This window comes from Notolepis coatsorum (assembly GCF_963971535.1).
Source record: "Notolepis coatsorum genome assembly, chromosome: 15".
In the NCBI taxonomy this organism is placed as follows: Eukaryota; Metazoa; Chordata; class Actinopteri; order Aulopiformes; family Paralepididae; genus Notolepis; species Notolepis coatsorum.
In genome coordinates, this window is record NC_140179.1 from 48,408,032 (window position 1) to 48,433,991 (window position 25,960).

The window sequence follows — 25,960 nt, forward strand, 5'->3', positions numbered from 1 at the left end:
ACCATGCATACGAGTAGACAAGTGGCTGCTTTGTGAACGCCATTGGTCACGTACTTGCCTGCATATTTTGGAGGTTTGAAAAGTCTATCCACTAGGGGGCAGATCATGGCTAAATCATCCCGGGCCGACACATAGAAATACATAGAAGAAGAATATCTTCCTTGTGAATTATCCACTATTCAGATTTGCAACATAAACATAAAACACTGCAACACTGGAGGAGGTTATGTTGAGATCACGGCAGAAACATCGGACCTGTTTTTTTTTTGTTTTTTTTTTCGCTTTTCTTGTGAACTTTTTGCATTTAACCGCATCCACACTGCCCCCACTGTTGACATGCTTCATTCATTCCGCCCTCTTGCACACATATTTAAAAGCAAGTGTACCAAGACAGTGTATCTTTGTAAGGTACCGTAAGCTAACATGTACATACCTAAATTATGTACATATAGATATGATAAGGCATGCAGTGCAAGCGATGTAGTGTGGTACTTGAGAAGGAGGGTATATACCTTTTGAGAGGCTATTTGAAGAAGTTGACTTGTACACAATCTTTCACGGCCCAAATAAACACTTTGTATCTTCTGTATTATTCAATTTATTTACCAGAAAAGTGGAACGAAGTGCCCTGTGCACCCTATCCAAACTGCCATTCCAACTAGGACGAGGAAGGTCTAAAAACGAATAAATTCTTGGTATACATTCAAGTTGAAACACAAGAATTGGGTCAGGTTGGATGAGGCTGTGGTGTTAAACTTCCGTGGTTGCATGGTGTCGGTGAGTGGAGGGTTCGCAGGTCAGAGGTCAGAGGAGGACAAGTGCCGAGCGTAGGGGGAATCACCAGAGGCTCTACGATACAATATTATCACCATACTAGAGTCACAATATTGTAATGTCACGATATTTCGATATAGCGATATATTGCGATTTATTACCTTTTTCATCTGCAATAAAAAATATATATACATAATCAGTTTTATCTAATACTATAAGGTTTTCAGTCTGTTCCCCTCATTCCAATCATTTATATTGCAGTAAAATGGGATTGTCAAGCCAAAAATAAATTAATAAATAAATAAATAATACATTTATACATATTACAATTATATATATACATTTGTATCAATACTTGGCGTCACTGCATGGATATAATATTGGCGCGCAAAATAGATTATTTCCCCACCCCTAGTCGGTGCCATGTTTTATTATGGTCAATTGGGTCAAATCCTATTCTATTACCGCGGGTTCAGCTCCCATTGTAGTGCAAAGTGAGATGAGACTTAAAAGTGAGACATTTGGAGTATAGACTTGGTTTAGCCTTTGTGTCCCCCACTACTTGGTACGATCCAGTGCCAGTCAGGAGGTGAGGGGTCAGAGAGCAGAGGTCAGTCTGCAATATAGCTGCAGCACAGATGATAGCAATGGTATGATATCATAGCATACAAGCAGCCGTGGCAATGATCAATATCAACAATCAACATTATCATACTAACATTATAGTTCAAAATGGCAAACAGTCAAAGTTATCTTTGCGTCTGTTATTATGCTACATGCAACGAGATGCAGAAAACTGCAAAGCTGATTCTAAACAACATTTTCGAATTGTTACATCATCCGTGACAGCAAGGTCGCTTAAGACTTAAGCCAAAATAACGAGTGGCCAATTTGTATTCCTGAGGATATCACCTAAAAGCATTAATTAAAACACTTATTTCCAAGGTGGTCCTCGATGGAAGATATAAAAACATAAACAATTTTAAACATAAAAACACAGCACCTATAGCCTACTAGGAAGAACTAGAGTTTCAGTCCCCCGTCTACTCTATAGCCCTGGAATCTGATGTCCTGCCCTGTGGCTGCTGGGCCATTTGCTCTTCCCATAGTTGAGCCTTTACCTTTGTTTTAAAAATGTTTTTGGTTTGACTTTGCTTGGTAGGCAGAGGTAGTTCATTCCAGAGTACTACACCTCAGACCTCTACCACCAGTAGCTAGTGACCACCATTTCCATTAGGAATGAAACACTGCCTTGCATGGTTATATATATATATATACGGTATATATATACGGTATATATATATATAAATATTCTGTATGGTACATTAATGTCATCTTACAAGCCAGTATGTTGATGTATCTGTTCTTGCTCTTGTTTTCTGGATGGTTGGAGCTGTCGGTAGTGATGCCCATCTCCACGGTGCACGCCTGCACCTCCTAAAACACCATATAATACATTAGTCCTACAGCCTGCACCTCCTAAAACACAATATAATACATTAGTCCTACAGCCTGCACCTCCTAAAACACCATATAATACATTAGTCCTACAGCCTGCACCTCCTAAAACACCATATAATACATTAGTCCTACAGCCTGCACCTCCTAAAACACCATATAATACATTAGTCCTACAGCCTGCACCTCCTAAAACACCATATAATACATTAGTCCTACAGCCTGCACCTCCTAAAACACCATATAATACATTAGTCCTACAGCCTGCACCTCCTAAACACACAATATAATACATTAGTCCTACAGCCTGCACCTCCTAAAACACAATATAATACATTAGTCCTACAGCCTGTACCTCCTAAAACACAATATAATACATTAGTCCTACAGCCTGCACCTCCTAAAACACAATATAATACATTAGTCCTACAGCCTGTACCTCCTAAAACACAATATAATACATTAGTCCTACAGCCTGCACCTCCTAAAACACAATATAATACATTAGTCCTACAGCCTGTACCTCCTAAAACACAATATAATACATTAGTCCTACAGCCTGCACCTCCTAAAAACAGTTAGGCTACTAAAACACAACACAATCAGTCAGGTAGCCTGTACTATAAAACACAACACAATCAGTCAGGTAGCCTGTACCTATAAAACACAACACAATCAGTCAGGTAGCCTGTACTATAAAACACAACACAATCAGTCAGGTAGCCTGTACCTATAAAACACAACACAATCAGTCAGGTAGCCTGTACTATAAAACACAACACAATCAGTCAGGTAGCCTGTAGGGCCTACTATAAAACACAACACAATCAGTCAGACTGAAAACCTCCTAAAACCAGTCAGCAAGTGCTCAAACCTAAAACACAACACGGCACTCTTTCCCAAACAGCGTTTCTGGGTCATTCGACTCTTGCAGCTCAATAAAAATGCTGTTGCTCTAGTGGACCACATGAGGCGGCAGACTCTTGGTGCTTTTAGGTGGCGGCACGTTTATGTAACTGAATTAAAAGTGATATAGTTTGAAGTGGGGAGGCACACGCTACCCTGTGAATTCTAATAACAAGGTAATCTCACACAGACTTTATCAATAATACAGAACAAACACTACATGATTAGCACAGTTGTAGAGATGGTTTCAACTCAATGTATTAGAATGCAGTAAAAAAATAAATAAAAATTAGCAGGAAATATTAACGAATGTAATGTGGTTATCCGATGTTGAAAACAATAACAGGCTACGTAATATCGTGGAACGAATTCCTTGAATTGTGACGGGAAAAAAATATCGACATCTCTGCAACTGCAAGCAGAATCCAAGGGGAGACATGTCTTACCTCATAAGATTCTGTGACAATCTAATGGAGGTTGGTGAAGATGCAGAACGCACAGCGATGGAGGGTGGGGGTAGGGTCAGGAGTGAATGACAGACAGACAGACAGACAGACAGACAGACAGACAGACAGACAGACAGACAGACAGACAGACAGACAGACAGACAGACAGACAGTCAGACAGACAGGACAGTGGAGTCAGTGCAGGTAGTACAGAAACATGGGGTATATCAAGGGCTACATTCCATTCCTTCTACAAACGCTGTCTCCTCGCGGGGATCATCCCTATGTTCCCCGGGTCCTATGTTCCCAGATTGATTGATTAATTGATTGAAACATTTATAAATCTTTATTATTTTATTAATTATTAATGTCCGCCTTGTTTCGAACTGGTTAAGCTTAGGCCCTCTTTCGAAGTTGGTTAAGGTTAGAGTTTGGAATCAGGGCTGGTGGTCTAAAATGTTCAATCAATCAATCAATCAATCAATCAATCAATCAATCAATCAATCAATCAATCAATCAATCAATCCATCGGGCAACATGGGACCCGGGGAACATAGACATGCTCCCTCCTCGCCCATGCTTTTGCCAGCTCACTACTCAATCGATTGGCAAAGGTTGCTCTAGAGCGCAAATGAACTATTCCGAGATAACAGGAATTCCCTTATTAAAGTTCATGGGAATACCAATGATGTGTTCCATTTACAAAACTTTCAACAGGCCTGTGTATTTGATTGGACAACAGGGTTTCAACAGGCCTGTGTATTTGATTAGACAACAGGCTTTCAACAGGTCTGTGTATTTGATTTATTTGATTAGACAACAGGCTTTCAACAGGTCTGTGTATTTGATTTGATTGGACAACAGGCTTTCAACCGGTCTGTGTATTTGGTTTGATTGGACAACAGGCTTTCAACCGGTCTGTGTATTTGGTTTGATTGGACAACAGGCTTTCAACCGGTCTGTGTATTTGGTTTGATTGGACAACAGGCTTTCAACCGGTCTGTGTATTTGGTTTGATTGGACAACTTTCAACAGGCCTGTATTTTTTATTTGATTAGACAACAGGCTTTTATTTGCCAACTCTTGAGCAGGATGCTTGTGTATCCTGACCAATAACAGCACAGTAGTGGATTGACCTATCTCAAGCCCTGCCCTCTTTTCTTGACGCTCCAATTTTGTGATGTGAGGATCAAGAAAAGAGGGCGAGGCTTGAGATAGGTCAGTTGTACGTGTAGGGTAAACTGGGGTGCGATGCTCGCCTTAAGAACAATGTCTATTATCTATTTATATATATATTTAATTTGAATATAAATATAATATGGACATAAGAAAATTGCTTAAGTAAAAACTTGGTTATCAAGTTTTGGACCATTACTGTCCAAGACATGATCAAACATTTAATTTGAGTCCATGTAGTGGTCATGGGGTAAATTACGTGTGGGGTGGGGCATCTTACCCCAGTTTACCCTACCAGTAAACATGCTCCAGGGGGCCTACATGAGAGAAGAGTACTCAAGAGAAAGGCAACACGTTCCTGATCAGTGTGAAAGTAGACAGTACATTGTGGAGGTACGGTGGCCCATGTGACTCATGCTAAGGGTAAGTGGTGACCAGAGCCATGCAAAATTCATAGTTCAGATAATGAGTCCAGGGCAGTGCTCTGATAAAAAAAATTATAATAATAATAATAATAATAATAATAATAATAATAATAATAATAATAATAATAATAATAATAATAATAATAATAATATATATATATATATATATATATATATATATATATATATATATATATATATATATATATATATATATATATATATATATATATATATATATATATATATATAACCCATACCTCATTACACCTTACTGTAAATTATATTGTACCTAAATTGTACCTCATCCCACTTCTGCTTTGCACTGTATAGTATATTGTATGGTAACTCAGTTACTTCTACTCTACATAGAGCATTGTATATATGTATATACTGAACATTTTTGTCTACGTACTTGACTTCTATTTTATACTTGCTATACTTATTTTATTATCTATTTTTGCCTAGCACAGTCTCTGGAGCGAAACAGAAAGAAGCATTTTGTATAAAAGTATTCTGTACTTCTGTATGACAACTAATAAAGAAACTTGAACTTGAAACTTGAACTAATATATATATCCGTAGACTTAAAGGGGTACTTCACCAAAACCCTGTCGTGTTGCATCACAGTATTTTAGCTAATGTTAGCTACCTTTCGATATCCATCCTTGGAACTGGTTGGTACACATGTACACGAGGGCTTTGTGCCTTACTCAGGGGCACTTGGAGAGTATAGGCACCAGGGGATCAAACCAGCAACCCTTCGATAACCAGGCGGCCCTCTCTGACCAGTCTGCCGACAAAGGCGTAAATGCTGCTCTGTTCATCAGCAGATGGTGTTAATTGGGATGTGGAGAGCGTCACGGAGCTGCATGGTACATGGTCTGCAGTAGAGTGAGTGAGTGGATTTACACCATGTCTGTGGTGCTCAATATAGGGTCCAGGGACCACCAGGGGTCCTTGAGGGGTTTCCAGCAGGTCCGCAGAAAAATGTGGAATAGTTTAAATGTGACTATTTCATTCAGTAAAAGTTATCAATCTGATTATAGGGTTTCACATCACTGGAATCCCCTCAAAGACAGTAGAGATGGAATTCTGGACTTAATATAACACCAATCTGATCAGATAAAAGTATCTGTGACAATATCTTATCAGATGGGGGTATATATCATATTATATATAGTATTATCATTATACTTCATATATAGTATTATCTTCATACTTCATATATAGTATTATCTTCATACTTCATATATAGTATTATTTTCATACTTCATATATAGTATTATCTTCATACTTCATAGTATTATCTTCATACTTCATATATAGTATTATCTTCATACTTCATATATAGTATTATCTTCATACTTCATATATAGTATTATCTTTATTATCTACCCTGTAGGAACACGCCAACATTATGGGATACATGCTTACTGTCTTCTCCAGAGTCAGACAAGAAGATAGGTCACTATTTCAAATGACCTGAGCTGGCACTCCAATACCAGAACGTACGGTTATGTATATAACCATAGTTACATGAATGTAGTGACGCTCAGCGTCAGTAGTGCACATACTTCACTCCAGTACTCGTGCACTGAATAAAAACTCACAAATGTACCTTTACCTACCAACATCCGTCTGACCACACCCCCATCCGCCACCTATATAAGCAGGGGTGTGGCCATACACTCACCTCCTTCTCAATCTTTCACCACAAGGCAAGATCAAGGGCCGCAGTGGCGTCCTGACGCTGAGCGTCACTACATTCATGTAACTATGGTTATATACATAACCATACGTTACATGTCATGTAGCTCTGCTCAGCATCATTAGTGCACCACAGGAGCTGAGTGGAGCTTACGCCCGACAAATGTACCCCACTGAGGCCCCCCACAACCATCAGAACCGGGGAGGACCCGAGCCCCCATGACCCTCCCTATTGGAGGATGGGAGGGAGACGGATCCGACCGTGCGAAGAGGAACTCGAGCAACTTAACGCACAGGGTGCAGACCGTGGGGCGACCCATGACTACGCACACGCACAACCCGCATGCCACCAGGGAACGAACGGAAAGAACAAACCTCGTTATGGATGTCGCAGCCAGGGTTTGGGTTCCGGCGATGAACAACTGGTCACTCCAGTTGGCCAACCGCCTCACCGATTTCCCGTGGGGAACCGGCTTCCGCAAAGGCTCCCACACCACCTCAGGACAAAGGAGAGACGCCATCGGCCTATCAAGTCGAGGCACCCCCTCCTTCATACCCTCGACCAGACCCACCACCCTCGTGACTTGCACGTAGGCGGGGGTGAGGCCCGTGATGTGGGAGACCACCTGTCCCTGACGGACGTAGGCCTCCATTGAGGGAAAAAATGGGCAGACAACGCCCGTCTCCCTCACAGGACGACGTTGCCATAAGTGACCTATGAGATCATCAGGGACAGGAGCAGGCAGTGGCTGCGGCACGCCGTTTGTGACTGCCGCCGCCGCCATGAGCCCGGGGAACAAGGCACGTAGTTCCCCATGCGTACCTCCCCCCACCGAGCTTGCGTCCCTCACATACGACAGACTACTGCCCATTGCAGAGCCACTCTCCGATGTGGCTGATAGCAGGGCATCTCGTCGCTGAGTCGGAGGTTCTAACCCGACACCAGAATACGAGGGACCCTCTACCATGTAATCCTCCGTTTCCATCGGCCACGGAAAAACAGACGCACCTTCATCCGGCTCCAGCAACTCCCCGAAACCAGGCCGTTCGCGCCTGCACGCTACTATCCTACGACGGGAGCGAGCAGACGCAAAAAGCTTGCATCTCAAATCCTCCGCCTCGAGAGGAGCCGGCCGCCCAACGGCAGACGACCCCTCGGTGGCGGAGGAACCAGAGCAGGAACCAGGCCATCTCACAGGAGACGGCGCTGGTGCACCAGCTCCTCGGAGAGGCAAGCTACCCACCGGACGTCTACCGGGCGCGGATGACGTCCACGACAGCGGCGCCAAACCCGCCCCAAGACGCACGGCAGAGGAGGCAACGGAAGACCGCTGGTGAAGGGCGACGTTGCTAGCGCGACCCCCCGAGGTAAACATTATAGCTTAGCTTTTTTCTTTTGAAAATTATGAGAGAAAGAAAAAAGCAAGAAATAAGGTGAACGCTTTTACTCAACTTTCTTCAGCTAATAAACCTCGTCAAAGTGATTGGTAGACAGGCACTTTCTTGTGGTGAAAGCGAAGAAGGAGGTGAGTGTATGGCCACACCCCTGCTTATATAGGTGGCGGATGGGGGTGTGGCCAGACGGATGTTGGTAGGTAAAGGTACATTTGTGAGTTTTTATTCAGTGCACGAGTACTGGAGTGAAGTATGTGCACTAATGACGCTGAGCAGAGCTACATGATATGTAACCATTGTTAAAAAGTCCCAGCAACGTCTTTTCTTTCTCAGGAAACTGAAAAAGTTCACAAATAACAGGGTGATTCTACACAACTTCTATCGCTGTGTGATCAAGAGCGTTCTTACTTCCTCCTGTACTATATGGTTTGGTAACATCACAGACCAGGAGAAGAAATCTCTGAACAGAATTGTGCGTCTTGCACGCAAGACAATCGGGTTTAGCCTGCCAGCTCTAGAAGAGATCTATGGTGCCAGGCTGCAATCCCGTGCCTCTGGCATTATCAACGACCCCTCTGGTCACCCAGCCGCAGGCCTCTTTGTCCCCCTCCCCTCGGGCAGATGTTACCGCTCTATCACATGCTCTACCTCTCGGTTTACTAAGAGCTTCTTCCCAAGTGCTGTGCGCAGCCTGAATAACTCCAAAGGCTAGTTTTGTATTTTATCCTATTTTGTTTCGGTGTGTTTATTAGTGTTATTAGTCAGGTTTGTGGAAGTGCTGTTTTTGTGTGTCTGTGCATCATGCACTTTGATTATATGCACTTTTACTGTAAACTGTGCCTCTATGCATTATGCACTTAACTATGATATGCACTTTTAGGGGATGTTGATATCAATTTTAGCATTTGTCCTTTTATACTGTCTGTGTTTTTTACATATCTTTCCTGTACTGTTTCTACTCTGCTCCTGTATTGGATTAGTTGTAGACTGTACAGGGCTAAATCCACAAAGAATGGATTGCACGGAGCAAGTTTCACCCTTACTTAAAATTCATTATGAATTGAAAATGGGGGACCCTGATGTAAACAAGACGAAAGTCTTTCTCTGGTCTGCATCCCCTTAACAATTGTGTGTATTGAGCCGTACTGTATTGTACCCATTCTGCAATCTGTTAATAAAATTTTCATTCAATCAATCAATCTGCACGGTGATTGATTGAATGAAAATTGTATTAACAGATTGCAGAATGGGTACAATACAGTATGGCTCAATACACACAATTGTTAAGGGGATGCAGACTAGAGAAAGACTTTCGTCTTGTTTACATCAGGGTCCCCCATTTTCAATTCATAATGAATTTTAAGTAAGGGTGCAACTTGCTCCGTGCAATCCATTCTTTGTGGATTTAGCCTGTTTGCTCTGTACCTGTATTCCAATGTGGATTTGTCCATACATGGCAAATAAAATCTTTGACTTTGACTTTGAGATACCAATTTCCTCTCTGTGCGTTCAGTAGAAAGATATCCCTAGCTGCAAGCTAGTCTAGCTTACCACAAATGAATGGAAGCTGATAAGGACCATTAGCCCAGCTTAAAACTAATGGGAAAACGGGAGAGGTCAACAGCTAGACTAGCTTTTACTTTACTTATTTTACTTTCACTTAATGTTAGTCTATGGAACACACTCATTCCTGGTGAAATAGCTAGACAGCTCCAGGTTTGTGTCAATATGATTCAATCGGTTTGGAATGAACTCACAGCGCAGCCCCACAGTTCCCACCTCTGCTGTGCTCAGTAGCCAATCAAGCAGAGAGGAGAAATGCAGAGGGGTAGACACGCAGCGAGAGCGCACTGCGGTTTCCGTGGAGCAAGGCATGTGGATATGAATTAATCTATTGTACATTATCGATCACATCATTACAGTTCAATCAGTTATCATTTGGCCAGGTTGGATCGATAGGTGGGTATTGTAAAAGAAGCGACAGCCCTAATGTCGTGGTGTCTGAAGTACCTCAAACTCCTGGCAGAAGGTGTTGGTGCTGTGAAGCTCCATCACATGCTTCACAAACTGCTTCACTGTCAGGGCTTCATGGCCATCTGAAACAGAGGACCAGATAGTCTGTGTGTGTGTGTGTGTGTGTGTGTGTGTGTGTGTGTGTGTGTGTGTGTGTGTGTGTGTGTGTGTGTGTGTGTGTGTGTGTGTGTGTGTGTGTGTGTGTGTGTGTGTGTGTGTGTGTGTGTGTGTGTGTGTGTGTGTGTGTGTGTGTGTGTGTGTGTGTGTGTGTGTGTGTGTGTGTATGTTTGTGTGTGTGTGTGAGAGAGAGGGTGTATGTGTGTGTGTGTGTGTGTGTGTGTGTGTGTGTGTGTGTGTGTGTGTGTGTGTGTGTGTGTGTGTGTGTGTGTGTGTGTGTGTGTGTGTGTGTGTGTGTGTGTGCTGTTTAAGCATTCCACTGTGAAGCCAAGCATGTTCAACCTGTGCAATGCTGATTCCATGTTCTCTAGTATTACAGCTAACACCCCTGATGTATTTGTGGTAAATGAACACCTTAGGGAGGTGTCCATTCTTGAGGTTGGCTGTACTTTTGACTACAGCTTAGAAGAAGCCTTCCTAACCAAAATGCTGAAATACCAACAGCTACAGCAGACCATCTCACAGCTAGGCTACAGATGTAAACTCCTAGTTTTTATCTTTGGCAGCCTAGGGCATGTGCACAAGTTGGTTGTGAGGGGCCTACAAATAGCCGGTCTCCCCAAAAGGAAGGCCAAGCAGTTAGCCAGGTACTGCTCAGTATCAGCAATTATAGGAAGACGCTCAATTTGGAGGAGGCGCTGTTACCTTTTCCCATGATTCTGCCGTCCATGCACCTTGTACCTGACTGTTCTTTCATAATTTTCTGACTGCACTCGCATTGTTTATGTCCTTTGTATGAGGCCTCCTTGTACTTCTGTTCATGTGGACATAAATAAACATTTCAAATGTGTGTGTGTGTGTGCGTGCATGCAGGCATGAGTGTACCATGTGTGTGTGTGAGTGTGTGCAGTCATGCGTGCATAATGTGTGTATATGTATGCACAGTATGTGTGTGTGTGTGTGTATATGTGTGTGTGTGCAGGCATACATACATACATACATACATACATACATACATACATACATACATACATACATACATACATACATACATACATACATACATACATACATACATACATACATACATACATACATACATACATACATACATACATTGCCTGTGTATGTGTGTGTGTGTGTGTGTGTGTGTGTGTGTGTGTGTGTGTGTGTGTGTGTGTGTGTGTGTGTGTGTGTGTGTGTGTGTGTTACCTGTGGCTAGCAGCAGAGGAGTAGAGGGAGCTGATAGGACTTTAGGTGAAGCAGTGTCTTCTGGGTAGAAATGAGCCGACTGGAAACAGTTCCTGGAACACAACAAACCAGCTGCTCAACCTTGTTCACATTGATTGATTGGCACATTGGACCCCCACATTGATATACATTAGACACATTGGACCCCCACATTGATATACATTAGACAGATTGGACCCCACATTGAGATACATTAGACAGATTGGACCCCCACATTGAGATACATTAGACACACTGGACCCCCACATTGATAGACATTAGACAGATTGGACCCCCACATTGATATACATTAGACAGATTGGACCCCCACATTGAGATACATTAGACAGATTGGACCCCCACATTGATATACATTAGACACACTGGACCCCCACATTGATATACATTAGACACACTGGACCCCCACATTGAGATACATTAGACACACTGGACCCCCACATTGATAGACATTAGACACACTGGACCCCCACATTGATATACATTGGGCACATTGGACCCCCACATTGATATACATTGGACACATTGGACCCCCACATTGATAGACATTAGACACACTGGACCCCCACATTGATAGACATTAGACACACTGGACCCCCACATTGATATACATTAGACACACTGGACCCCCACATTGATATACATTAGACACACTGGACCCCCACATTGATAGACATTAGACACACTGGACCCCCACATTGATATACATTGGGCACATTGGACCCCCACATTGATAGACATTAGACACACTGGACCCCCACATTGATAGACATTAGACACACTGGACCCCCACATTGATATACATTGGGCACATTGGACCCCCACATTGATATACATTAGACACACTGGACCCCCACATTGATATACATTGGGCACATTGGACCCCCACATTGATATACATTGGGCACACTGGACCCCCACATTGATAGACATTAGACACACTGGACCCCCACATTGATATACATTAGACACACTGGACCCCCACATTGATATACATTGGGCACACTGGACCCCCACATTGATATACATTGGGCACATTGGACCCCCACATTGATATACATTGGGCACATTGGACCCCCACATTGATATACATTAGACACACTGGACCCCCACATTGATATACATTGGGCACATTGGACCCCCACATTGATATACATTGGGCACACTGGACCCCCACATTGATATACATTAGACACACTGGACCCCCACATTGATATACATTGGGCACATTGGACCCCCACATTGATATACATTGGGCACACTGGACCCCCACATTGATATACATTGGGCACACTGGACCCCCACATTGATATACATTAGACACACTGGACCCCCATATTGATATACATTGGGCACACTGGACCCCCACATTGATATACATTGGGCACACTGGACCCCCACATTGATATACATTGGGCACACTCCACTACCTCCACCTACCTCCAGTATATCAGTATTCCCACCAGCACCAGCAGACAGAGGATGGTGAGGGTGGAGACCACGGCTAGTGGCACCACTGTCCTCTTATTTCTCTCTACACCTCCAACCAGCCCCACCCGAGACTCATGGCTACTGTTACTGCCCTCTGAGGGAGAGAGAGAGAGAGAGAGAGAGAGAGAGAGAGAGAGAGAGAGAGAGAGAGAGAGAGAGAGAGAGAGAGAGAGAGAGAGAGACAGAGAGACAGAGAGACAGAGAGAGAGAGAGATAAGGAGGGTGTGAGGGATAAAGAGAGAGATGGATTGGAGAGAGAACAAGACAGAACAATTATAGGAACGTGTATGTGACAGAAAAAAACAGTAACAAATAAGAACACAGACAGACAGACAGACAACAAACACACACATGCACACACGCGCACACACACACACACACACACACACACACACACGCACACACACACGCGCACACACACACACACACACACACTGTGGTGTGCTTACATTAAAGTTAAGATCAATTATAACCAAGTACCCAGACAGCCCAATGAACTTCTGGTAAAGAAAAGATTACCTTTCCTGTCCTCCACCACAGCCCTGCTGTCAGTCAACACAGGTCTAGGAAGCTCAACAACCGAGCTAGGAACACCGACGCGCTGCTTCCCACCTCCTTCCCCGTCCTCACCGCCATTGTCTATACCGGCTTCGTTCCCATTGTGTGTCAACAAACCGTCCTGAGGCTCCATAGTTGAGCCGCCCACTCTGACGGGCTTCTGGAGGCCACCGCCCTCAGTGTCACCTCCATCACCACCGCCCGCCTCACTACCAGCACCTCCCGGACCACCGTCTCTACGCTCCTCTTCCTCTCCCACGACGACCAGCTGCCGTGGGCCATCGCCGTCTCCGTCGCCAGAACCACCCCCCACACTCGCTAGTCCTTTCATCCCGTATCCCCCTTCTACGTGAGCTTCTTCTAAGGGTCTATCTCTGCCACGATTCCCCTCTCCAGAGCCTCCGCTGGCTTCCTCGGACCCCCAGCCGAGAGCCTGGGCTCTCTGGGCCTCAAGGAGGATGTGATTCCTGGTGTCGCGGGTGGAGGGAGCGCTCTCTGTCTCACGCCCGGCGTGTGAGCTGGAGGGCAGCTCTTGAGAGCCACCACCACCGCTACCACTCGTCTCGAGATCTGTCTCACTCTTCCGGTCTGTAAACATTTCATTCTCAGATGTACCGCTTTGCTCCGTCTCCATCTTTCCGGCTGCCCCCTCCTTCTCCTTCCACCTCCCACCATCTCTCTCACTCGCACTCTCGTTCTTGGCCCGGTCCGTCTCGCTCTGTGTCTCTCTCTCGCTCTCCCTCTCTGTCTCTGTCTCTCTCCCTCTCGCCTCCGCTGTACTTGTTTCAGGACCGATGGTTATGAGTGAAGTCAGGTTAGCCTCTGTGGTCACAGTGACCACGTCATCCAAGCTGTCAGACTCTTTCTCCTTCTCACCACTCCCACTCTCTATCTCGCTGTCTGCCCCACTCTCTATCTCACTGTCTGCCCCACTCTCTATCTCACTGTCTGCCCCACTCTCTATCTCGCTGTCTGCCCCACTCCCTATCTCACTGTCTGCCCCACTCTCTATCTCACTGTCTGCCCCACTCTCTATCTCGCTGTCTGCCCCACTCTCTATCTCGCTGTCTGCCCCACTCTCTATCTCACTGTCTGCCCCACTCTCTATCTCACTGTCTGCCCCACTCTCTATCTCGCTGTCTGCCCCACTCTCTATCTCACTGTCTGCCCCACTCTCTATCTCGCTGTCTGCCCCACTCTCTATCTCACTGTCTGCCCCACTCTCTATCTCGCTGTTTGTCTCAGTCGTTCTCCTCTCTGTCTTGTCTGGTTCAGAGCTAACGGCGGTCAAGACAACAACCGCTCCCTCCCACTTTTGACCGCTGATGCCGCTGTCATGGAAACCAGAACCAGAACCAGAACCAGAACCGCCCGTCCGCCCGTCGGCGATGGCTTCCTCTTCGTTACCGGGAAGAAGCAAGGGGTTCCGGGTACTCGGATCGCTCTGGGAAGGTGACCAATACAGATCCGACGTGGGGAAGTGCCCTTCAGAGTGGCCACGCGTACTTCCCGCCTCGTCAGCGGAGTGGGCGGCGCTTCGCTCCCCGTGGCCAGAGAGGGGGATGGAGTAATGGAGCAGACCGGGGTCAGAGCCAGAGGAAGGAGACATGGAGGCTTGAGTAAGAGTGAGCGATGGTGGGAGGTTACCGAACACGCTTCCTTCAGCATAGACTCGCCCTTCTACGTTAGAGAGGGGAAGGACCACAGTGCCTGGTGTCTCCTTATAGGAGACCGGAGCAGAGAGACGGAAAGATGGATCATCTGAATCCACAGGTGTCTCCTCAGACCTGGGTGAAGTGTCTCTCGCTAGAAAAGAGAATCCATTGTAAAAGATACATTTTTTTTATTTTTTTTTACATACATACTATAGAGATGTACGACAGTCGACGGAAATACTATGTAAATGGTTTACCATAGCTGGAACCTAAGCAAGGTCTGAGAAAAGCAAGGGTAGGCATACAGATGGTATGTTGTCAGAGGAAGACAGACTCTGAAAATGCCATGCAGCATGAATTCCATCGTACGCATCAATCTGAGGAAGGATGGAGGATTCATCACCATCATTTAATTTATTGCGACGCACATTGTACTACAAGCATTTGTACAAATGAGCACTGAATAAGGTTTGATACGATTGATCCATTAACTGACTGATTGATTGGTAAATTAAAAGAGTGACAGAATGCAGCATTATCCGAGAGGAGAGATATACCAAAACAACCACAAGAGGGCGGCGTTGAGGCGTGGAAACTGAACAGAGCAAAGTACAGGCGGTGGGATTCTGTGTTTCAAGCAGAAGACAGCAGACAGACGTCCCAGGAAGAAGAATGGAAGAGATGTGATCAGAAATATGAGAAAGAGAAGTTCTCAATAAAACTACCTTCATCATAATAATCATCATCGTCATCGTCATCATCACCACCACCAACACTACCTCCACCATCATCATCACCACCAACACTACCTCCACCACCACCACCACCATCACCATCACCATCATCACCATCAACACTACCCCCACCACCACCATCATCATCATCATCATCATCATCATCATCACCATCATTATCAACATCGTTCCCAAGACTACCACCCCCCGCAGCCGTTCCCAGTGCAACTAGGTGTTCCCACCCTGCATGGTGATCACAGCACACTGAACAGAGCAGAGGATGTATGAGAGGCAGCAGCTTCAGCAGAAGGAAACTGTAAGACTGAAATATTAAATACCATCTGTTGAAATATTCACCACTGAAACCTAAGTTGAGTTCATTGGACCTGGCATTAAATTATAATTAATAATAGCATCTGTACTTTCATGTGTATAAATACTTCTCAAGCTAAGATACATCTGTGTAGGGTGTGTTGTGTTGTGTTGGGTAGTGTAGTGTAGTGTAGTGTAGTGTAGTGTAGTGTAGTGTAGTGTTGTGTAGTGTAGTGTAGTCAGGGGCGTAACTTGCGGGGGGGTCCCCGGAAAATGTCCCCCGCATGATTTCAGAATGCAGTATTTGTCCCCCCCATGTTTCAAACCGCTCTAAATGTGACTCGCTACTACACAGTGCCGGCACTGCAGATTTACCCTACTCTTGGAATTCATTGCCACTCAAAGTCATAGGGGCGCTGTCTCGATAATGCAGTGTTATTAAAGCAGCGTGTAGCCGACGCATGAACCAGTTGGGATTCGAATAGACGCGGCTTGGAAGCGTCAACGCGGAACTGGAAATCCGTTGGTAAAGAAATAGCGGCCTGGAATCATTTTTTTGGACGCTCTCAATTCGCAGTAAAGGCATATATCTGCGGTTTCCCTGGCGGATGGCGAACAAGCCAGCCGATTCTACTATGAGTCATGACATTTGACATAGTCTATGATATCATACTTAACTTAAACTTGAACACGGAGGCAGTTACAAGAACTATCCGAGCCCCCGGGAGGGTGGTTGAATACCTTTTGCGATGTATGCAGGGAACGAATTGCAGAGGTAAGTGGAGAGCTGTCTGTCGCCCATTCTAACGCAGGAGTCCTGGACCCCCGACAGGTAAGGTAAGCGATTTTAGATGTATCACTTTAAGTGTGCGGCTGTTGTCCGAATACTAGTGAATATTGAAAAATAAAGGCATGACATTTAGAGACGTCCCCGTCGTAGCGTTCTGGTGCGGGGATATGGGTCTCTCTGTGCGGGGGCGCAACAGCAACAGGTGGGGTAGGCTGGGCAGAGATGTATGCATCAAAACGATTACATTGTTTGTCTCGCATACATTCGATTTATAATGCGAGCACCTGCATTACAATCAAATGACTGATCTGTTATGTGTTATGGACCCGAGTCTCGAGAGGCACTTTATAATAGAAAAAAGACAGTGCAAACATGTATATGTCGCTTACAGTTTATTATGCCTATGCAGCTCGTTTATTTTGACAGAGTTAAAAAAAATTCACTAGTATCATTATATTAAATTAGCGGACGTGCAGCTGGACAAGCCCTGGCTCCACGATGACCACTTCTTACAAGAGGCGCCACCGCCTGAGAAAATGCGTATTGCACACCTGGTATTAAAAAAAAATAATTGGGAAGGGGGGGCGCCCCCCCCCTACCCCCCCCCCCCCTGCGACGTCACTGACCACGCCCCCTAATATGTCCCCCCCACCGCTAGGAACAAAGTTCCGCGCCTGAGTGTAGTGTAGTGTAGTGAGGTATCATACATCATAGTATAGTAGTATATAGGGGTGGGAATCGCCAGAGACCTCACGATACGATACTATCGCGATACTTGCGTCATGATACGATAGTATCGCGATACTAAATATATTGCAATGTTTTGTGATATATATATATTTTTTATTTATTATCTTTTTCAACTGCAAAGTAAAACTTTGTCAACATGTTTTATCTAATAAAATAAAGTTCAGTCTGTTCATCTCACTTCAATAGTTTTTATTGCAGAACATGGTATTTTCTCAAGCAGACAGATGTAAACACTGTAATCTGTGTTGCATGTACCTGACAAACTGAACTGTTTGTATTACAGTCGTATTCCAACTGAACTGAATGCACATGTGTGTGTGTGTGTGGACTACTGTACTATTACAGGTATTGAAATGAACAATGCAACTTCCTTATAAAAAAAAAATTAAAAAAATAAAATTTCTTTTATGAATAATTAAATATCGATACTTGGCGCCCCTGTATTGATACAGTATCGCCACGCAAAGTATCGCGATACTACTATGTATCGATTTCCCCCCCTACCCCTAGTAGTATAGTATATTATAGTGTAGTATACTATAGTATAATAATAATAATAATAATAATAATAATAATAATAATATAATAATAATAATAATAATAATAATAATAATAATAATAATAATAATAATAATAATAATAATAATAATATTAATAATATCTTGGATTTATATAGCGCCTTTCAGGAGAACCAAGGCGCTTATAGTATAGTATAGTATAGTATAGTATAGTATAGTATAGTATAGTATAGTATAGTATAACTCAAACTATTAGTCTGTTTCTGCTCCTACCAGTGAATGGACATAGGCTGGGTGGTGTGTATCATTATAGTATAGTATAGTATAGTATAGTATAGTATAGTATAGTATAGTATAGTATAGTATAGTATAGTATAGTATATAGTATAGTGTAGTATAGTATAGTATAGTATAGTATAGTATAGTATAACTCAAACTATTAGTCTGTTTCTGCTCCTACCAGTGAACGGACATAGGCTGGGTGGTGTGTATCATTATAGTATAGTATAGTATATAGTATAGTATATTATATAGTATATAGTATAGTATAGTATAGTATATAGTATAGTATATAGTGTAGTATAGTATATAGTATAGTATAGTATATAGTATAGTATATAGTGTAGTATAGTATAGTATAGTATAGTATAGTATAGTATAGTATAGTATAGTGTAGTATAATATAGAATAGTATAACTCTAACTATTAGTGTATTCTGCTCCTACCAGTGAACATAGGATCAGTGGTGTGCATCAGGAGCTTGGAGCTGGTGGAGGATTTGTAGTCTGTACTGGAGAGAGTGTTGCTGGGAGTTGCGGTCCTGGCCTTGATCCAGGGCACAGCGGGGGTGGAGGAGATGTAGACTGGGGCTTCGGGGAGGGGAGTGGGTCTAGTGACAGTGGCTCCTCTGTCCTTGGATAAAGATATGACCTCGTCCACCGCATTATCTGTGGAAAAAGAAGAATTTATAAAAATAAATGTTTCTATATAGACCTTTTTTCAAATAGACCCTTTCTGTCTCTTTCTCCCTCCCTCCGCACCCTTCCTTCATAGCGCATAATGCTGTTCTCAAATCAATAATCATGTTTAATAATCGTCATTTCAATATCAATCAATAATAATCTTGATTAAGATTTTTGCCATAATGGAGCCTTTTCCAAAATTACAACTAACCTGGGATTTCCATTTCAACATTGTAGACTACCTAATACGTTTCTTATTCTCAGGCTATTGACTGTTGACGTGTTCCTAAAGGTCTAAAATTGAAATGCATTTAATGTAGAAATCTAACCTGGTATAATAGCGGTAGTCTGAGATAGCGTGTTGCCAACCATGTCCTCGTAGAAGATGTCAGAGACATGGGATTCTTCCATTGGAGGAGTGAACAGGTCAGCCAGAGGGGGAGACAGGATACTGCCAGCCTCTCTGTCTGTCGTCCCTTGGTCCTTGTCCTGGACGGAGAAACCAACATCAGGTTAAAGGCCAGATCAGTGGATTTTCCTGACCATACCAATGACGGGTATATCCAAATACATTGTTGAAGAGTTTGATCTCCAGAAGCTATTTGGGACATTCTTACATTCTGTTTTGCACTCCAACAATACCAACATAAACTAACCTTCTATAGACACAAAATACAGCAGATCACAATTAAAAACTCATATCTACCGGTTGTCTATTGTTAGTCCTTGTATCAAAAATTCGTTAATCAATTAGAGAATAAAAACAAGTCTCCATTCATATTTCTTATTTTGGGAGGGTGGGGCTACCCATGTTGATGTTTGTATCACTGATTGGGCCTTTAGTTTAGTTACAGACAGTTTCAACAAAAACAAACAATGCAATCGTCTATGCTTTAGAGAGATCATGGCTTTGAATTGATGATCGCACAAATCATTTCTTTCATCTCTATTTTAGGTTAAGGTCGACTGAGTTACATTGCCAGTCTGGTCTACATGGTGGTGCTTTGTATCTAAAGAGAACATTTAAAAAAATATATATATAAGACCTGGAAGAACAAATGTGTATAAGGAAGCCAAAACCGACTTGGTGGATTTGTATTGTTTAATTTATATTTGTATATATGGTAATAGTGTATTTATGTTTTGAATGCTGTATTTGTGTTTGAGCACTAGGGGGCACACCACCTTTGTTATAAAAGGCTCTGCTGATCAGAACGAATTCATGCACCTGCATGGAGGCGTTATTACCAAAGGTAGCCGCATTTCTGGCAGATGCTCTCTGATTGGCCGACGTCAGTTTCTACACTGGTTAAGCTTAGGCACTCTTCGAAGTTGGTTAAGGTTAGAGTTTGTCTTAGAGCGTGACGGCAAGTTCTTTCGACGGTTAAGCTTAGGCACTCTTACGAAGTTGGTTAAGGTTAGAGTTTGTCTTAGAGCATGGCGATAGAACGCCAGGTAGTTTGCAGGCTGTTTGACGTGGAAATGGGCAAAGACACAGCTCGTGACGCTATTGGGCGCACATGTCACATGACCAGAAACGTCTGCCAGAAATGCGGCTACCTTTGGTATAGACGCTGCATGGAGTCACATATTCTTACCTGCTAACGAAGGCTGTTGAACTGTATTATTTAACCTGTTTCAATGAACTGAGCAACTGACAACTGTTCTGTTCATCCCATCATTTCTTTTGGACAATAAACCTGCAAACTACATCAGCTGCCGCTTGGACATTCAACGTCATCAACAACACCACAGCCTTTGTTGCCGAGTAGAGAACTAATTAAGTGGGTGCATCATGACGCTTGTCAATACATTTGGGGAGTGACAAGCGGCCACTACAAAATGTGTGACTAAAAAAACATTGGAAAATAATGTAGCATCCTGAATATTCTGCTAAGTATTCAGAAGTGCTGACTAACTTGTTACTTCCCCTGTGTGTATAAAGTGTGATAAACAGTGTTCCTTTTTGATATCTCGCCCGGACTAATGATGCGAGGTGCTCTTCTTTCTCCGGCTTCGATATGGCGATTAACATGACATTGAAGCATCTTTCTCCCTGCCTTGAGTTGTCCTATAGTGGGACCAGTTACGGTCGCCAGCAGGGGGCAGTGGTGGCAGGTGGAGCGGAGGAGAGAGGAGCAGCGAGTGAGAGATGATTACCTGGAGGGTGGAACAGAAAGAAGTCCTCTTTGACAGTGAACTCGGACGTGAGCGGTCGTGAACGGGCGTGTGCTCTGGACGAGCCCCGTTTGAAGAGTCCCGTTGAAGAGCCCCGTTGAAGAGCAACGGGTGATAGAGAGTACTTGCTATAACACGTGTTATCCTAGAAGTACAAGCGATAGTGAAGTGTGTGAGTAAGCGATACAGAAAGAAGAACCAACGTCCATAGATAACGTGTTATCCCAGAAGTGTGAGCGGTGTATTAGCATGCTGCTAACGGCTATAGTGACTCAAGTATATCATCAGGCGAGCGTCGCTGAAGACCGGTGGTGCATACAGCCACGTTGCGTTAGTAGTACAGACGATAGCAGGAGGGTTCACTAAGACCCACAGTTTAGCTGTGTTTAAGGTAGCCAAACAGTTTAGAGCGCGCCAGCCCAGTCAGCAGCCCCGCAGTGGACGTCTCATCAACGCAGCAGAGGACACCTCTTCCTCCAGCAGAGGTCGCCACAACACAGCACGCTCCTCCAGTTCCACCACTGCCCATGCTGTCTACCCCAGCCCGCTGGCTGTGCTCGCGGGATCGGCCGACGCCATCTTGTCACCCGGACGAGGGGTGGTGAGAGTGGATCCGCTATCTTGGTTAAGTACAGCGGTACTTCTTGTGCCCAAAACAGTATCCATTCGAGCGAACGCTAACGACCAGTGTCTAGGGGTACCCCAACCATTATAAGCCGGCTTTAGTGTAGGTTTTTATTTGGTAACGTGGGCCCACATGTAAATTATTTCTTTTGTATTGTGATAACTGTGTGACGTTCTTGAATTCCCATTGAACTCCTTAACATGTGCCTGGGTCTTCCCCTAATCCAAGCGGGGTTTTGTAATAATGTATTGAGCACTAGGTGCCTATGTTGGGAATAGCGTTCCCCTATAATGCAAGTGAGAGCACCCGGTGCCTAATGTGAATACATGCCATATGAACCACATAAAGTATAAATTGTAACTTGCTAATTGACCAGGCTTACATAAAGGAGACGTAAATGGGAGCACGGTGTGAGTGTCTATTTCTGAGCCCATATGCTAACCTTGTTGACCGGGTAAATATATATGACTGTTGTATATTTATTTAACCCTTCCACCCCATTCGCAGCATATTATTAAGGGTCTCTACAGGTGGTCAAGGAAGGGTACTGCTTTGAGGGAAGCCCAATATCTTTATAGAACTAACAGCCACCGGGTGTGGGAGGGCTAACGGAGGTACTGGGGGAAGTGAGAGTGTGTGGGGAGCTACTGCTGACCGCCCTGGAAGGCGAGGAAGACCAGAGTACCACCCCCCAGGTTAGTAAATCCTGGGCCCCATCCGCTCCTGCTGCCCGCCCTCCAGAACGACGTTCCGGGCCCAAAGACGGGGGTGCAGATAGATTGAACTCTACTGTATCCTGCTACCAGGTGGCCGTGTACAACCACTCCCATAAAGCAGGGATAATCCACCCTTCTACAATAAGATGCGTGTATTCACCTGGTTACCGACGGGTAACATCGACAACGAGGCCTCTTCCGTGATTCGCCGACGGACCGTTGGCAGGGGAGCCGTCCGGGAAACAGGAAACAGGAAGCCCGGCTGCTCCGTTATCATGGTGACCCAGATGGCGCTGTTGCCGCCCGCCGAGGCACTGGTGAACGGCCTGTGGGCCAGGATCTTCTGGTTGTCGTCGATCCAGTTCTGGTCCACGACGCCAGTCAGGTCCGGTCTGGGCCGGTTCTTAGTGTCTGATGGCTTCTTCTTATTCTGCTCAGCTGGTTTTGGGTCCGGAACCACAGTCTCAGCGGCAGCCTTGACAGGAGAATAGTTTGTTAAATATTCAATTTGAATCCTGGAACTGTAATATGGACCTTTGAATAATGAAAGGAAAGTTATCTACGGGTATCCTCTTCTGATTATCTTTTGTTATTACATGTCGTTTTAACATTCGCGAAAATGCTTGATTGTGATTGGTCAATAGCGCTCGGTTGCCCATAGCAGCGGTCAGTTATTTTTCTATAACTGACCGCTGTCAGGGGCAACCGAGCAATAATGACCGCTGTTCGCAGCCGGAGCAATCAAGCATTTAGATCGCAGTCATGAAAGCTGCTCAGCATATGCACAGCTGCACTCATCAGTGCAAGCTGCCGGCGATGACAGCGCGGAGCCACAGAACAGAACAACTGCGTCTGCATTTAATCTCGTCTTGTCGATGGTGTAAAATGAATTAGGTATATTGTTAGTAAGTTAGCCATGTAATAAGCGGGATAATGTATAGCTATACTCGTCGTTGTCGCAAAATAATTGACCTTCACTGCGTTTAGAACACCTCGGCGAGGCGCCTCGGTGTTCTAAACTCTGTGTCGGTCAATTATTTTGCGACAATGACCTCGTAGCTATACATTATCCCTTACATAATGTACATTTATTCATTTGTTTGTTTATTCATTTAATTTCTTTTAGACATTTACCACTAGGACAGCAGACCTTGCACACATCTGTGGTATGTGATTTGGTCCTGGACCCTGGCCCTCCGCTGCTAAACCACTGCCATGTGTGTTCTAAGGTAGTGTAGGAGGACAACCTACACTACCTTAGGCTTACTGCACCTTATGTGGATACTGTGATACTGTGAATAATGTATATTTCAGTGGATACCGTGATACTGTGAATAATGTATACTCAGTAGATAGTAAATTATAACACTACCTTATGCATACTGCACCTTATGTGACACTGTGAATAATGTGAATATTTCTTCAGCTAGTCAGATAGTAAATTATATTGACCATATTGACCAAATTGTTTACACTGCCTGTGTTGTTTTTACTACCTGTACACTGTGTTGTTGTTTTACTACCTGTACCCCCCCCCCTCCCCCCATGCTGCTATGATGCCTGAATTTCCCCAAGGGGATCAATAAAGGAATATCTTATCTTATCTTATCTTTCTTGGTACACAGCCTGTAGACTCATATGTAGGCTGCGCATGAGATTGTGTGGTTCTCTGACAACAGAGTCCAATCTAATCTAATCTAATCTAATCGAATATTTATGTGATGCGGAAACAAAATCAGCTTTATAGAGTAGAAAAAGTCTAAGCATGCATACTTATTATCGGTCGGTAACTAATCATTAAAAAAACGCTCACATCTCTCCTACAAATTCAAATTGGCCCACGTTCAAGTCTATTATCGAATGAATTACTCATATATAAGAATGATGAATATGAAATTTGTGGGCAATTCTGCATAAATGAGTAATGAGGAGCGGAGCGGATACCCCCCCCCCTTCTCCATTTCGTTCTCCGTTGAGTAATAAACTCTTAACATTCGACGGCCTCGCGGGACACGCGCATGTCGTCGTGGCACTTTGCTCTCGTCTGTCGGCTTCAGGCTGTGTTTCTCCCGATCATTCAATACATTGTTGGAAAGTTGAATTTGCCGCCTTTCGATCGTCACCACACTCGACCTATTGCGTGATTCGGATCTGAGTTACAAGACAAAATATCCGGCGAGGGTCATTTGACAAGCCGTTCCGACGAGTGAAACGGTGAATCAATGAACATGTCCGGTTGTAAATGGTCCTGAACTGACCAGTCACCGCTGATGGCGAAAAGGATTGACCACCGTTGTAGCCAAGGAGCGTCTGCTCTAAAAAGCGATCCCAGATGAGCGCTGATTGCAACGAGAAGGGGGCAGAAGAAGACCAACAAATTCTTTGTTTTGACTCGCGCGTCTGAATGAATGGAAGCGGACGGGCATTTTGGATAATCACGCTGAATTATTGCGGTACACACATTACAAAAACCTTTGTAAAACACAAATTTTTCATGAGAACCTTATAGTAAAATTTAAACCTACAATCTGTTTTTCTCTACCATGAAACTCTGGTATTGCAGATGAATTTTTGATTTTCCTATGTTGGCGTATGTTCTTTTCAGGAACGGTTTTTGTTTGTTTTTTGAATTAGGGGTAGGTTGCTCTATAAGCCTTCGGCTTCAAACCTATTATTTTCGTTTGTTTATTTGTAAAAATGTTCGACATTTTTTTTGTTTGTTTATTTATTTGTATTTGTAAACATTCGAAATAAAAAAAAATCATAATTCATTCATTCATAAGACTTCAGGCTATGGTAACCGTTATGTTTTCCAGCTCCTACCTCTCAGCGCCTGGAACCCCAAAACAGGCATCTGGCAACAAGTCAACACAAAAGTAAGGAGCAAATATTTAATTTCAGTGTGTTCAAACCTTTGTTTCTCTATTACATTAGCACTCAAAGTGTTTTTCATTTATTGTGGAAGAGACTTCAGAATGTTATCTTTCAAAAGAGATGATACCC

At 43.9% G+C, this 25,960-nt stretch overlaps 1 protein-coding gene across 1 annotated transcript in view; it reads right to left on the minus strand.

The window, feature by feature from the left end:
* Positions 1 to 25,960, minus strand: part of ptprz1b (protein tyrosine phosphatase receptor type Z1b) — a gene marked incomplete at both ends in the record, with an annotated part of 89,091 nt that overhangs the window by 11,223 nt on the left and 51,908 nt on the right. Inside the window, 10 exon segments of the mRNA XM_084330992.1 lie at positions 2,115 to 2,211; positions 3,585 to 3,605; positions 10,301 to 10,386; positions 11,633 to 11,724; positions 13,109 to 13,253; positions 13,679 to 14,305; positions 14,498 to 15,331; positions 19,202 to 19,423; positions 19,768 to 19,927; positions 23,118 to 23,432. Coding sequence (XP_084187118.1) covers positions 2,115 to 2,211; positions 3,585 to 3,605; positions 10,301 to 10,386; positions 11,633 to 11,724; positions 13,109 to 13,253; positions 13,679 to 14,305; positions 14,498 to 15,331; positions 19,202 to 19,423; positions 19,768 to 19,927; positions 23,118 to 23,432 — 2,599 coding nt within the window.